The sequence below is a fragment of the Sebastes umbrosus genome, chromosome 17 (genome assembly GCF_015220745.1).
Source record: "Sebastes umbrosus isolate fSebUmb1 chromosome 17, fSebUmb1.pri, whole genome shotgun sequence".
Taxonomy (NCBI): Eukaryota; Metazoa; Chordata; class Actinopteri; order Perciformes; family Sebastidae; genus Sebastes; species Sebastes umbrosus.
Window position 1 is genome coordinate 20,964,518 of NC_051285.1, and position 15,316 is coordinate 20,979,833.

The 15,316-nt window shown below is 37.9% G+C and overlaps 1 protein-coding gene across 2 annotated transcripts; it reads left to right on the forward strand.

The window, feature by feature from the left end:
* Window positions 1-8,754: 8,754 nt before the first annotated feature.
* LOC119475231 (LIM/homeobox protein Lhx1-like) lies at window positions 8,755-14,561 on the forward strand. 2 transcript variants are annotated; one of them, XM_037747721.1, is made up of 5 exons: window positions 8,755-9,390; window positions 10,113-10,333; window positions 10,748-11,019; window positions 11,850-12,006; window positions 13,000-14,561. In XM_037747721.1, exons 1-5 carry the CDS (start codon window positions 9,221-9,223, stop codon window positions 13,374-13,376), a joined length of 1,197 nt encoding a protein of 398 aa, XP_037603649.1. In that variant the 5' UTR covers window positions 8,755-9,220; the 3' UTR covers window positions 13,377-14,561. The 2 variants fall into 2 exon arrangements, with proteins under 2 accessions (XP_037603649.1, XP_037603650.1); XM_037747722.1 differs by having other exon boundaries at window positions 10,781-11,019.
* Window positions 14,562-15,316: the final 755 nt, after the last annotated feature.

Consider the following 15,316-nt stretch of genomic DNA (forward strand, 5'->3'; position numbering starts at 1 on the left):
TTGCATACAACTCGGAGATCAGAGAATGACAGATGCACCAAGGGGAAGCAGACTGCGATGTCTGACACATCCATGCTTTCATGCATGCGATGTCTGTGTGTCCCCCCCCCCCCTCTCTCCCTCTCTGTTAAGCCGTTTGGCTAATATTTTCCTATTGACTCGGCAGTGTACATATTACCCAGCCTTGGTGACCTCTTAGCGGGACATATCTGTGTGAGCGCAGATCGATTCATACAGTGGGCTCCCCCCTCCTTGTTGTCAGTATTCAGTGGATGGGCTGGGCAGAGCAAAGGGATAAGCTGCTATAGGCCAGTCAAACCACTCCAGCAAGAGTCGTGACCCTACTGCAGTGGGGCTGATTACACCTCACCCGGGGGGTGCTGGGTCTGAGAATCAAGCCTCTACACTCCAGCCTGAAACACATCGCCCCTGACTGAGATCACAGTAGCAACATAGGAGATGATAATTACCAGATAGCAAACAGTGGGCAGGCCGTTGTCATACACCGTCCATAGCTATACCTACGAAAAGTAATGCAAAGTAATTTGTATATATCCCACAAAATCAATAATCTACGTAATCGTGAACCAGGAAGTATAAAGAGCGACAAACGGCATGTAAGGAGTAGGTCGGGTTGATAGGTGGGTCCAAAAACACCAGACTTTTGCCGGTGTTCGTACCCCGTGTGAAACCAGCAATAAATCAACATTGATTTATTGATGATGTAAGTTCTGTGCTTAAGTAACGCCATTTCCTGAGTTATTTTAACCCAAACCAGGATATTTTATTAAACATAACTCTTTTTTGTTGCCTAAACCTAACCAAGTTGTGAAAATTGAAGTTTATTTTGAAAAGACTGTATGCATGTAACAAGCGGAAATTGACAAGTGTTCTGGACATTCGTATAGGAAAACACACAAAAAATGAGAAATAACTTTTCGTAAGATATCATACGAACCGTTGTATGAGGATACGTTGCCGAAACCTAACCAAGTTGTTTCCTGTGAAGACAGAGGTTTATTTTTGAAAAGACTGCATGCATAGAAAGAGCGGAAATTGACGTTTTGTCGCTGGACATTCGTAGGAAAACCCACGATAAATGAGAAATAACTTTTCATAAGATATCATACATACCAATGTATAAGGAAACGTTGCAGATTAATGGTACTGTGTGTTGTTATTATTATTATTATTATTATTATTATTAGGCATTATTATTATAAACCAAATATTAAACTCATGCACAGTGGCTGTTGACTGTCATGTACATTGATGTGTACTTTCATTCTGAATTATAGAAAAAAGGGGATCAAAATATATGTCTGTTGTTTTGAGATTATTGAGTATTATTTCAATCAATTTTGTTTTCTTTTTGTCATTATTTTTTATTCTAAATTATTACTTTCACTGTCAGAAATGCACAGTAGTTGTTGACTATCATGTATAATTAGAACTTTTATTTTGAATTGATAAAAAAAATAAAAAAAATAAAACCATTTCAAATGTTTCCTCTGAGATGTGAGGCAGGTGACCTGCTTGTGAGAGATTTGGCATGTGTTGCGTGCAAAAGAGCTCTTTTCCTCGGGGTAGTATAGGACCATATGCCCCCAAAAGCTCCAACAATCCCCCCGTCCCCTAGCTGCCCCTCCACTCTCCCCCCCCCCGCCCCCAAACTTCCACACAAGCACGCTCCTTTCTATCAACGCAGCCTGCACGCTCCCCACCCCCGGCCCCACTGTGCCTCCTTCTTGCAAACACATCCTGATAACTGACAGCAGCTGCGGTGATGAGCACAATGCGTGGGCCAGGGCAGCTCAGCTGGCCTCACTCCCCACTTGACACCGGTTTGACCTCTGGCATGTGAGCCGTCCTCCCCGAAGGCTGCTCTCTCTGCCTCCAGCCTGACACGGCCTGTCTCTCTATCTCCTCTCCCCACACACACCCGGCGACGTACGGGTGCATCCTCAGGTCAGCTGGGTCAATTAAATTCAAATTGAGGATAAATGATTTGTAAATGATGTACAGATAAGGAGGAGGGAGGAAGCGCTGCTGCTGCTTTCACTCCTGGATGAGAAGTTTTAAAAAAAATATTCATACCAAGATCCCCATTGGATGCTTCATCAATATTTGCTTGTTGACTTTCATCTACAGTCTCTCTTGTGTATGGATCCATATTTACCCTCCCTCCAGCACACTCATACTCACTCCCATATGTGCACAAGCAGCATCAGCGGTGCGGTATGAGTGAGCGTGAAAGGCTTGTAATAGCTCTCCTCCCTAAGGGACTGATGACACCAAGGAAGCCAAACAGAAGCTGATGGTGTGACAGAGCAGAGGAGGTGAACGGGGTATAGGAGAGGGGGGCGGCTCATCGCTCCCCTTTGCCATTCTGCTCCTTTACAACTTTACAAAATAGCCTTTTAATTTGCTGCAGCGTCTGGGGTGTCTGAATTGTGCCTGCATCAATCACCATCATCGCCGCGGGGCCGTGGGCACTCGGGTCCCCAGGGCCCTCTCGCTGAACGGCCCCCTCAGGCAGATCACTCTCTGTCCCCTCATGTGGGGTAGGTTTCCCCCCCTATTTTTGCTCGCCTGTACTCTTCCTCACACCCACTCGTGCACACAACGTGATACTGCTTGAAACCCCACCGGTCGCTGCACTCGGCGCTGCTATCATTTTACTAGCTCCTCCTGTGCATGCAAGTCACAAACACAGCTTTGACCAATTGAGAATTATTTTTAATGGTGTATTCTAACAGAAAATAACTGTAATTGAGTTCCACAATAGCTGTTTGATTGGAGTGTTTTTTTTTACATTACCTCAGTATGGACTACTCTCTCTGGGAGGATATACAGGAATGAGTCCTAAAACACGGAAATGAGTTAGCATTTTAGCACTTCCGGTTCTCTCGTCTGGAAGTCAGTGGGTTTTTTGAATTGGTTTTCAGTTAGATGCCTGATATAAGGTCTGTAGTTGCTTGTGAGATTTTAACGCTTTGTTCTACAACATAAAATACATCAATAATGACTCCACTTGTGAATTTGGAAGCTTTTCTGTGCCTTAAAAAAGGCGGTTGCTCACAAGTGGCTAAATGATACTACTAAATGTCGTCACACTGATTCGTCCGCCTTACACCCTCGTTGTGTATTCTCGCACTCGTGTGACCGTGGTGTATAGCCTAACGTAAGAGCTTTTAACTTCTGGTGATTGCATTTACACTTCAAAAGTGGTGTTCATTTGTGAAGATTATCTTGCTGAACAAAACGTTTAAGGATCATAAACGTGTATTTGCCACAGAGCTTATTTTCTGCAATAATCCAAAACTAAATGGAAAAATCCCATTGGCTTTTTGTCGAGGGAACCCAGAGCGATGCTAACTTCCTGGTCGGACTACAAAAGTACGTCATCCCTGGAGCACTCTTTGTGAAAATGATCCCTCTGTGCCACTACTGCTTTAATGATGCCAGCGAAAACCATCAGTAATATCTATTTATAGGTGTTACACTGATGAGGATGTGTGTGTGTGTGTGTGTGTGTGTGTGTGTGTGTGTGTGTGTGTGTGTGTGTGTGTGTATGTGTGTGAATGAGACAAATCCCTGATATGATTTGGCAGGTCAGTGTAGAGGTGGTCAATATGGATTACCCTTCACTCTGTGTGGCTGTCAGCGCTGCATTGATGGGTTTTCCTGCTTTAGTAATGTGTGTTTTTGTGTGGAGGAGCTGCCTTTCTGGCAGAGTGCACATTTTGTTACCTCTATATATTGATATCTCTTCAACCCATACTGTATGGCAGTTGCATGTCTCTGTGCTACCTGTATTATGCTAATTCAGTCCAGCACAGTACCTCTGTGTTGTATGCTGAACGCTGCAAATGTCACGCCAAGCTGTTCCACTTCTCAGCCCTAAAAAACTCTGAAGGCAGGGGGTCAGTTGACTCAGAGCAGAAAGGGTGCAGATGGTATTTTCTTTAGCCAGAAATGGATATTAAACTGTGCTTAACGCCAGCTACAGACACCACCACACATACGCTGTCACCAGTTTGTTTAGCACACCTGGTTAAAAACTAATGTATGAGTGTTTTTAATATATCAATGAGAGTAAACGAATATTAGAAACAGTTCTCAGTATTACACAATATAGGTAGGTAAGTCATTATTGGATAAACACTTTAATAGTCCCACCCGGAAAGAAAATAACAATGGAAATGTAATTATTTTGCATTTCTCAGTTTCTTTGGATCTAACAACTTTTTTTATCATCTGACCACACATTCTTTAATTATGAGCCTCTATACCAAACGGCTGAGATGTCTGTTTACAGCAAAAATACACTTTCAAAAACGAGTTTTCTTCATTAAAGTGAAATAAAACACGTTTTTATTTCACAATACAAATATTTTACATATCACATAAACAAGAAACATTTATTAAGGAATAGTGTGGGAGATTTGGATGTTACAGTTGCTCCTGAATAAACATAAGGAAATGTAAGAAAATAGTAATAAAAAAGTATGTAACATGTAGATTATGTACATAATGCTACAATGTGTAAATAATGCTACGATATAAAAACAATATATGTAAAGAAATATAAGTTAGTAATAATAAGTGAGTAATTAATAGTAAAAGTTAAAAATAAAATGAGAATAGAAAAATTAAATATGTACAAATATTTGCACTAAGACGTGCAATAAATAGCATATAACCACAGTGTAAATAAGTAAATACAAAATGCTGAGAAGTGGATTTAGTGGGGATCTATTGGCAGAAATGGAATATCATATTAATATGTTTTCTTTAAATCAACTGCAAATAAGAATCATTGTGTTTTTGTTACCTTAGAATGAGCCATTTATATCTACATACAGAGCCTGTCCTCTCCCCGGAGTCCACCATGTTGCACCGCCATGTTTCTACAGTAGCCCAGAACGGACAAACCAAACACTGGCTCTAGATAGGGCCATTCGCGTTTTAACATTTTCATGTCGGCCACCGTAGTTCTACACGCTTGGCAGATGAGAGAAGTTTCAGTTGGTTGCAATCTGCAACCTCGCCGCTAGATGTCGCCAGATCTTACACACTGCACCTTTAAAGATGAATCTTAAAACTTACATAATATGCTGTGCAATCTTTGTAGAACTAGATCAGAATAACTTGCATAATTCTGTTCAGAGAACCAAACTAAAAATATAATTACCTATGAAAAGTCTAAACATGCCATATGCTGAGACCGATTTTTCTGCCAGTAACTTCCTGGGGAAAAAAGCCATTTGAGAACAAATTTGTAGTGCTCCCCTGATTTTTTATATTTTTTGTCATGGGGTTGTTTTTTTATCTATACCGAGCACTAGAGATGCTCAATCAAGCTGAGTTAAATACCACTTTTTTTCCAACCAAATATCACAACTCAAACTATGCTATACCAAACGGTACAGAAGACCATTAAAGGAGGTAAAACTCAATTGCACCTTTAATGTTAAACTGATAGAATAGAAGGAGCGAGTAAATGAGGCTGACAATGAGTCTGAGTCTTCTTGATTGAACTTTTGCCAAGTGCAATCCTCATCCTATTACCATGTTATCACTTTCCTTATAGGTGAGATTGTGATTGAACAAAGGAGGCGTTCAGCACATATAGGGACTGAATGGGTAAAGGCCATCCTGTTTCACAGTAGGGAGCTCCGTGCCAGATGGATTTGTCATGTCATAGTGTGTGTTGCCAGGTATTTTCCTCCCATCTCTAACTTTCCCATTCCACCACTACCTAATCAGCTTTAATTGACTTTAATTAGCATCTAGTAATTAATTTTGTTTTCTCCAAATTATTTGTATGAACGGTCCCAGCGGGTGGCCTGTTCATCTCGTTAGGGCCAATTAGCTGCAATTAACAAACACTAATGACATGCTCTTTTTTTCCATTCCAAAACAAACAGCGTGCACCCTGCCAGAATTCCAGTGCTGCACAGAGACCTCTTGTGTGTTGGAGTGATGCAGGGGGCCAGCTCACTGGGCTAGGCTTCTAATCAACACCTCTAATGGAGAAACACAAACCCAGAAGGAGACACTTATCCACACAACTCACACTTAGGATACAACAGAGATAATTACTTTCCCCTCTGGTCTTTCCCATGTCACCCCACTGTTACATTTAGGCAACTGAGATCAGGTTGGCGGAACAGAATAGATGTATAGTAGAAGTCTTCAGCATTTATTCTGATTAGTATTAGTAGTCTATAGGTCTATGCTCAGAGCATCATTTATCCATTTATTAGAAAGGGCACCAATTAGAGGCAAGTCAAGATTTCTTAAGATAACAGCCATTTAAAAAATATATATAATAATAATCAATCTGACTGTGAGCAAACTGTGAGGAAACAAGAGGATATTCCTGGGTCCCATTTTTCTTTTACTTGACAGAGCTGTTGATATTCTTGATTATTCTTTATCAAAGGATGTCTGAACTTTATACAAGTCTCAGCCACTAGATTACTACTCACATTGCAAACATCAGGGCAGAAATTGTGACATCATCCTGGCAGGGATTTGTGCACCACCATAGTTTATAGTTTTCATAAAGCAATGCATTCAACACAGTTGGGTTTGAATGAATAAAAGCATGTTTGACTGACATTAGAAAATGTTCATTTTAATTTTTAATAATTCACCAAAATAGGCAAGGTCACACAGATTTTATTTCACAGATTTTTCTCTTCATGCTATAGTAATTTCTGTAGCCTACTTTTAGCATCCAAGAGTGCATTGAGGTATTTCCCATGCTTTAAGGGCATGCTCAAATCACCCACTGTTGGCATAAACTGGTGCATTTTCAAAAAATATATTTTTATAATATTTGAGCCCATTTTTTTATTATGAGTTTACACAGAAATGTATATCTAATAAAAAGAAAAATCTGTATGAATTTAAGTCATCAAAAGGTCTTTTGCTGTATACAGTAGGCTCAGTTTGGCAACTTTCTCTAATTGACAAATACATTGCTGATGTGGAATAAAAACCTTGTAATGTCAAACAATTTTGGAAGATAAGAAAATTATTATTTTTCATGGTCACATTCAAAAGGAACATTTAAGCAAATGTTAAAATAGGACATAGGAGGTTCAATGAATAATAAAAAAAACTTCCATATATAGATTGATTGTTTCTAACTAAGTGCTGGAGCTAGATCTATTCAAAGCAAAATAATATAATAAAAAAAAAATAGACAGAAACTGGCAGAGGCATGGGCACACATGCAACCACCAACACTCTTTTTTATCTTAGCAATGAGCTGCCAAACAAAACAACTAATTACAGTGAGAGAGAAAGAAATTGCTGATGTAGGCCTATATATTTTTTTTTCATGTGTGAGCTGTTGATGTGGCCTGCCAAAAACAAAACAAAAAAATGGGAGGAAAAAAAATCTGACGCATTTTTTAGCTTCAAGAAAAATGTTGCAACTCTTTCTCTCACGTTTAATGTTTATAGTGTTGGGAGCTGAGATATCAGGCACTGGCAGAGCTGGGAGCCTGTATGGAGAAATGCGCTATCTCCTTCCACAGCGCACCAACACGGTGAGATAACATCTAGCAGAGACAGCCTATCGCCACAGATTAGAACCATTAGTGATCCGTGTCCTTTCAAACCAAATGAAGTATAATGCTGGGGCACAACATTAATCCATGTGAAAAGCTTGTGTTCATCTGTCCTCTCTCTCTCCCTATACTGCAGGGGTAGTAGGCCTATATACTGATAATATGTCATCTGCTGCTCCTGATGCAGTCTTATACTCCCACACAACCCGGGGAATAATTTATTCATATGATATCATCATTGACCCTCGGCAGGCTATCCTTGAGAGAGAAAATGTCTGAGAAAAAAATAAATAGAAAATGGTTATTATTATAATGAGAAACGATGTTGGAGGGTGGAGATATTTTTGCATTTCTTATTATTTCTTATTATTTATTTTTTTTACAGTTCAGCTCCTCGGGCTGCCAGTATTATCAGTCACACTCAAAAACAAATTGTTTTATTTTTTATTTATTTATTGTATTTAAAAGGTTTAAAACTACACTGAGTCCTATACTCAGTTTTGCATCTTGGCACTAATTTGACTTATTCAAATTAATTTTATTGTATTTATCTATTTATTTATTGTATTTATTTATTTATTTACTTATCTATTTATCTATTTATTTATTTATTTATTTATTTATCTATAAATATCTATAAGTACTTTCTTTACATAATAGTGAAGTACATGTGGTGGAGTGAAATAAAAAGGCAGGTTTTATTTTTTATTTATTTATTGTATTTAAAAGGTTTAAAACTACAGTGAGTCCTATACTCAGTTTTGCATATTGGCACTAATTTGACTTATTTAAATTAATTTTATTGTATTTATTTATTTATTTATTGTATTTATTTTTCGATTTACTTATCTATTTATCTATTTATTTATTTATTTATGTATTTATTTATATATTTATTTATTTATTTATTTATCTTTTTATTTATTTATTTATTTATCCATTTATCTATCCATTTATCCATTCATCCATTCATCCATTTCATTTTCTAACTTATTTTGTTTTATTTTATAACCGTATAGTATTGTACTTTCTTTACATAATAGTTAGGTACATGTGGTGGAGTGAAATGAAAAGGCTGCTGATTGGCTCCTCCTGGAGCTGACGTCACAGCTCCGTTAATAGGCAATAGGCTGCGCTTTAAGAGGTGCGCGCTCATTACGGCGTCTCTCTCTCACACCGAGACTTCATCAGAGGAAAAATGGGACACAATTGACCAGACTGAGACGCATCGACAGCATTTTAACATGATTTTTTAGACACCTCTCAGGATATACACCTACACAGTGGGCAGGCTATTGTTTTTCTGTGCTTACCCAAAAATCCTCCTCACACTCCGGATGATCTTTGACGGGCCCTGCGATGATCTCCAGTCTCTAATTCTGTTTCAGAAATGCTGTTTTTTCACCAGTTCACCTGTCGTTTGGAGCCGTCGGCCACATGTGGATTGTTGCCCTGTGGAACACAAGAAGAAGAGCTGCATTTAACCTCACGGATGGTGATGTAATTCTTCCCATTCATTTGGATACATTTGGATACATTGGATCTTACCCAAGCACGTTGGAGAAAGACAACAAGCAGAGTATATTTGTCCCACACACACAGTGGGCTGCTGGGAAGAAGAAGTCCAGACGATGCTTCAGTGTTCCAGCTGTGAGAAGCCTATCCTCGATAGGTTCCTGCTCAAAGTTTTGGACAGACCGTGGCACATCAAATGTGTCCAGTGCTGCGAATGCAAATGCACTTTGACCGAGAAGTGTTTCTCACGAGAAGGGAAACTGTATTGTAAGAACGACTTCTTTAGGTAAGCATCCAAAAAGTGGTTGTGGTTCAGAATTTATTTAGAAAAGAAAACTGTTGTCAAATGTAATCTTTTTGAGCCAATAAAAATAAATACATGTAATTTCATAGTCAAAGGTAAAAAAAAAAAAAAAAGAAATACTATATTAAATCTGATATTATTAAAACTACTGGACCATGTTGTGCCAGGGGTCTTTGTTTACACTGAGGGAGCTGCTACTTCCTACAGATGTTGCAATTGTCAGTTTTTTATTTATTTGATTTGTGTTTTGGTTGTGATTTTTTTTTCGAGAATCAAATATGAAACTGAAAATTGTGAAAAAATATATATTTTAGAAAAGAAACAGTATGATATAATTTTTTTCCCCCTCCACAGTAGGCATATTAGACTATAATATAGCAGCTAAACAGGGCTAACCCATTGTGTTTGCTATGATGGACTTGCACTCATAATGATATTATATTACAAATATAGGCCTACTTACTGTATATTAGGTATTATGATATTTTTTTCATATTTTACTTTATAAGCAATTAGACATTATTTCTGAATATTGAAATACATTACACAGCTTATTTCTTTGTGGACTATTATCCTGTTTTAAACCCATCATTCATTTACTTATCTAAACATAAGTCTAGACAGGCACTCATCTCAGACATTATTCTACTGAAACTTCCCCCTGTCTGTCTGACTGACTGACTGTTGCTGTCCCTCTTCAACAGGACATTTGGGACCAAGTGTGACGGTTGCGCCCAGGGGATTTTACCCAGTGATCTGGTCCGCAGGGCCAAGAGCAAAGTGTTTCACCTGAACTGTTTCACCTGTGTGATGTGTAACAAGCAGCTGTCCACCGGAGAGGAACTGTACATCCTGGACGAATTCAAGTTCGTCTGTAAGGAGGACTATCAAAACAACAATGGGAAAGACACCATCCTCCTTGCAGGTGATTACAGCCTGATAATCAAGCCAATCACACACTTATTATTGTTTATTGTTTTAAAACAATAATGCCATAAATCATAAATAATAATAATTATTGTTATTATTATTATTATTATTATTATTATTATTATTATTATCATTATCATTATCATTATCATTATTATTATTATTTTTATTATTATTATTATTATTATTATTATTATTATTATTATTATCATCATTATTATTATTAGTATTATTATCATTATTAGTATTATTAGTATTATTATTATTATGTTAGCAGCATATTTTAATTTATTATTTATTTTCTTTCAAAAATATATATTTTTCCATTCTAAATTGGCTGGTGTATTTGATTTATAGTGATACATAATAATAATATAATACCACATATATCTTATTCTCATGATGACAGTCACGACGTGCAGTGACCCGAGTCTGTCTCCAGACTCTCAGGACCCGCAGGACGACGGCAAGGACTCTGAAACAGGACATTTATCCGATAAAGACAACAACAACGAGAACGAGGAGACGACCGCCGTCGGGAAGCGACGCGGGCCTCGGACCACCATCAAAGCCAAACAGCTGGAGGTCCTGAAGGCGGCTTTCGCGGCCACGCCGAAACCCACCAGACACATCCGGGAGCAGCTGTCGAGGGAGACCGGCCTCACCATGAGAGTCATCCAGGTAAATGGAGGAGAAAGTAAAAAAAGAACCAAATATAAAAATCAAGTTAGTGTATCCATTATCGGACACCTGAGTGCCATCCACATCTGGACAGTCCTCGGTGTTCAACAGTGTAGATTAAGGGCTATATGCTATACCTAAAAAAAGCTTTTATGGACACAAAAATGCAATTGTGATTGGGGACTTTTTGGGCAGTTTTGGACACACACCCTTTGGGGAATTGTCCTTAATGCTCTCCTGATTTTTTTTTTTTTTTTTTCAGATAGGCTATAGGGTTTCCAAACCAATTTTGTCCATAATCTTTACTCCCAGTGCGCTCCTAAAACCCTTAAAAGCAGGATTCACTTAGCACTCATGGCCATGGACATATTTTAAAAAGCTCCCTTGATGAAATTTCCAGGTGGATTGACGAGTCGAAAATGCATTAATTGTGTGTTCAGTGGGCTGATTAGTCATGATTATGACATGCCCAACTTTTACGCATTTTACGCATTTAAAAAAAAAAATCCTTATTCCAACTTCCAAACAGCATATTCATATTTTTTTATCAGGACAGCATTTTCATTTTGGTGGCAAGAAGTGCAAGGTAATTTTAAATTAAATTTTAAGGAGTCGTTCTTATAATTTCGATCTTTAAGTTATCGAAATATTCAATTTCCACGGACCTGGCAACCCAGAAATGTTGCTACTTTAAGGCCCTGCTGCGTCATAAGCAGGTTTAGGATGACATATTTTTTCTTGTGGTATATGTCTGCTCTGCTGCTTTCCTGTTTGCGTCATTTTCACGCTGCTCATCTAATCAAATGTTTTGTCGTAAAAAAAAAAAAAAGGTTTGGTTCCAAAATCGGAGGTCCAAAGAGAGACGCATGAAGCAGCTGAGCTCTCTGGGCGGCCGGAGACACGTGTTCTTCCGCGGCCAGAGGAGGATGAGGGCGCTGGGAGAGAGGCTGGAAGCAGAGGAGCTGGGACACTTCTCTTATTATGGAGGTGAGCTGTGGATGTACACTGTTCAGAATATCCCAGTAAAATAACAGTAAAGAACTGGCAGCAGGGTTGCCTTTACGTTACTGTAAAATTAACATTATTATACTGTCGCTGAAATTTACAGCTTTGTACTGTGAATGAAAAATACAGTTTGAACTGTTTTTTTTTATTAATCTCACAGTATTTTACAGGTAATTTACTGTTTAAAGATACATTATATAGCTGTTTTTCCACCTTTCTTTTACATTATCTCACTGATTTGTTTTAATGCACTATTTAGGTTGTATTTTTTACATACATTTTAATAAACAGTATTTTTGCCTAGATGAATAGACTTAGCAGGTTACAGAGTAGTCACACTAAATACAATTAAAGGCACTTGTTAGGAAAAAGGCTATAATATATAAGACTTGTTGACACTTTTCCCAAAATGTATGTCTATAGCTGGCTACAAGCACAAAATGCAAACCATAACAAAATGTGAGTGAAGAACAATAAAGCTAATTCACTGTTTTTCCAATCATGTACAATGTACAAGCCTCACATGAGCAGATCAGGTCCCAGAATTAAAAAAAAGACTGCATGAAACTGTTACCTATGATACTTTAGACAGTTGATCAGCAGTAAAGTGCTGTTTTTTAAGAATGCATTATAGTTCAGTTAAAAAACGGCCTATGAGCGTAATTTAACAGGTTTTCTTTTGTATTAACAGTAAAGCACTGTTTTTTAGCAATAACAGGTTAATACTGTTGAAATCCTGCTGTAAATTAACAGCAATTGTTTACAGTGTAGGATTGATCTTTATCCTCTTTTGATGAACTGAAGGAGCTCCTCAAGTCATTATAATGTCTTCAGTCTATCTTGTATTGAGTTTTGGGTCTGGTTATTTGACTAAAAGCTCAAAAAGAAAAACATTTAAAAAAAAAAATCTAATATTTTTTCTTTAAATTCTGATATATTCTGTGCACTAATCCATCTATATTTCTTTGAACACAGATTATCCCAGTGAATACTATAGCTCAGGAGGGAACTATGAGTACTACCAAGGCCCACCCTCATCCCATGGCCAGACTCCAGCAGACCTGGGTTTCGTGCCCTCCTCCATCCCTGCTGGCACCCCATTGGGAGCACTAGACCACCACCATCCAGGGCATCACTGTCCAGGAGAGGTGCACTGTTTCTCTGACACAGTATCTCACCATCCCGCGGACTCACCCAGTCCGGAGCCCAACATGCCGGGCTCAATGCACAGCATCTCCAGTGAGATGTGTGGCCCCAGCACGCCCTACACGACTGTGTCCCTCAGTGACAACGGATACACCAACCAGCTGTCACAACCATCCTCAGAAATGAGTGAAGGCACTGTGTGGTAATCCAGCCCACACCCAACCACAAGGCACACTTTTTGATTTTGAAGGCAAAATCAATGCTTTTTTGTTTGTTTGTTTATTTAAATGTATATTTATTTATTTATTTATTTATCTATTTGTGTATGTATTTATTTATTTATTTGCTTGCATTTCTGTTAAGCTCTATTTATAAATCTCTATATTTGTATGTCAGTATAATTGTTTATTGACTAGTCAATCAATAGATTGTTTTGGACTCATTACTACATTCACAATGCTGGGCCTCATTGATCAAGCAATAAACCAACACATTTATATGCTGCAGAAAGTGTTTTTTTTAATGTTTACAAAACCATTTTCTGCCACATATTGTCCTTAAAATGGTAATGTGAAAGTGCATGACAGCATTTTCTTATCACCTTTCATCCATGGAGTTCACGTGTAATACAAGATTTTATCATTTAATAACAGAATATGATTGTGATGTTCAATACATTTGACCAAATACCTCTCTCAGGACCGTGGGAACATTGTTTTTGTTTGTCTTTATTTGTCAGGCATTTCCTTTTTTTAATTTATTTCATTGCCGACACATATTTGCCTTCAAAAGGATATCTTTATAAATTTTATATGTAACAAAAAATGATTTGACTTTAGTCCAATGTTATATATAGAAATGATGGACAACTGTACAGAGCAGTCAACTGTTTACCTAAAGCTCCAGTGTTCAGGGGTTTGAATATCAGCATTGTATAAAACCGATGGACGGACCGTTTATTGCAAACAAACCAAACTTTTGTAGCCCTTCTATTAATGTGGTCACTCACTGTGCTATAGTTTGTACTATGTCCTCATTTAAAAAAACAAAAAACAACAGAAAACACTAATAAACCGTTGCCAAATTGAATGCACAGCAAAATCCTGCAGCTTTTAGTTGTGAGACGTAGCGTTTCTTCACTTTCTCTTTTAATTATTTGAGTCATTTTGCAGCTCAGTTATAGCCGGACAGCCGAGACTCAGACTGGTTTTGTCTTAATGGATCAAAATGTCAAATTATTCCCATTAATGGTCTCATACACTGCCAGCAGCAGAAGCAATGTTGTTTTTATGAGACATACTTGATTGTTCCAATTAAGTTTATGAGGCCGATGTTTACGACCATTCACTGTATAATAAAACACAGATTGATCATTTTTTATTTGTTAATTATTTTTGGGGGAAAATATAGTACTTGTTCTTTCAAGTAGCCAAGGAGTGATTCTTTAATTTGTGATGAACAGGGATTTTAAGATAAGTTATCTTTTGACATGATATTTTAAACAGAGCAAAATGATTGTTAGGGGGTCCATTAAGGAAACAAACAGACAGTGTTGTAAATTTCATCTAGTACATACATTCTCTATACACAGCAACTTTGACAACATGCCCAGTATTTGTGGTTTTGAATGGGAAAGGCGCTGTCTGAGAGACACACTCTGCAACTGCATGGTGGAGCTTTGACTACAAATCATTATTCTGACAGCCTGATGTTGTTAGATACAGTTGACTGTGATTGTGACTGTCAAAGTTAACAGAATAATAACGCGTTAACGCAAATTTGTTTTAACGCCACTAATTTATTTAACGCATTAATGCAACTTGCGATTTTTAGATTGTTGCAGGCTCAGTTTTAAGGTACTGGCATCATATGAAACTAGAAAACCATGTCATACTTGCTAGTCATGAAGGAGGCTATAACGCTCCAAACTTAAGCTGAATTTTGTCGAGGAAAAAACTGACATGACCATTTTCAAAGGGGTCTCTTGACCTCTGACCTCAAGACATTTGAATGAAAATAGGTTCTATGGGTACCCACGAGTCTCCCCTTTCACAGACATGCCCACATTATGATAATCATATGCAGTTTGGGGCAAGTCATAGTCAAGTCAGCACACTGAAAGCTCAGTTTGCCATGTTATGATTTG

What these genes read in the sequence shown, in the direction of transcription:
- LOC119475231 (XM_037747721.1), top strand. Translation starts at nt 9,221, where the DNA reads ATGCTTCAGTGTTCCAGCTGTGAGAAGCCTATCCTCGATAGGTTCCTG. An exon ending in AGACACCATCCTCCTTGCAG is followed by an intron (nt 10,334 to 10,747) that starts GTGATTACAGCC and finishes TCATGATGACAG; the next exon opens with TCACGACGTGCAGTGACCCG. An exon ending in TCACCATGAGAGTCATCCAG is followed by an intron (nt 11,020 to 11,849) that starts GTAAATGGAGGA and finishes AAAAAAAAAAAG; the next exon opens with GTTTGGTTCCAAAATCGGAG.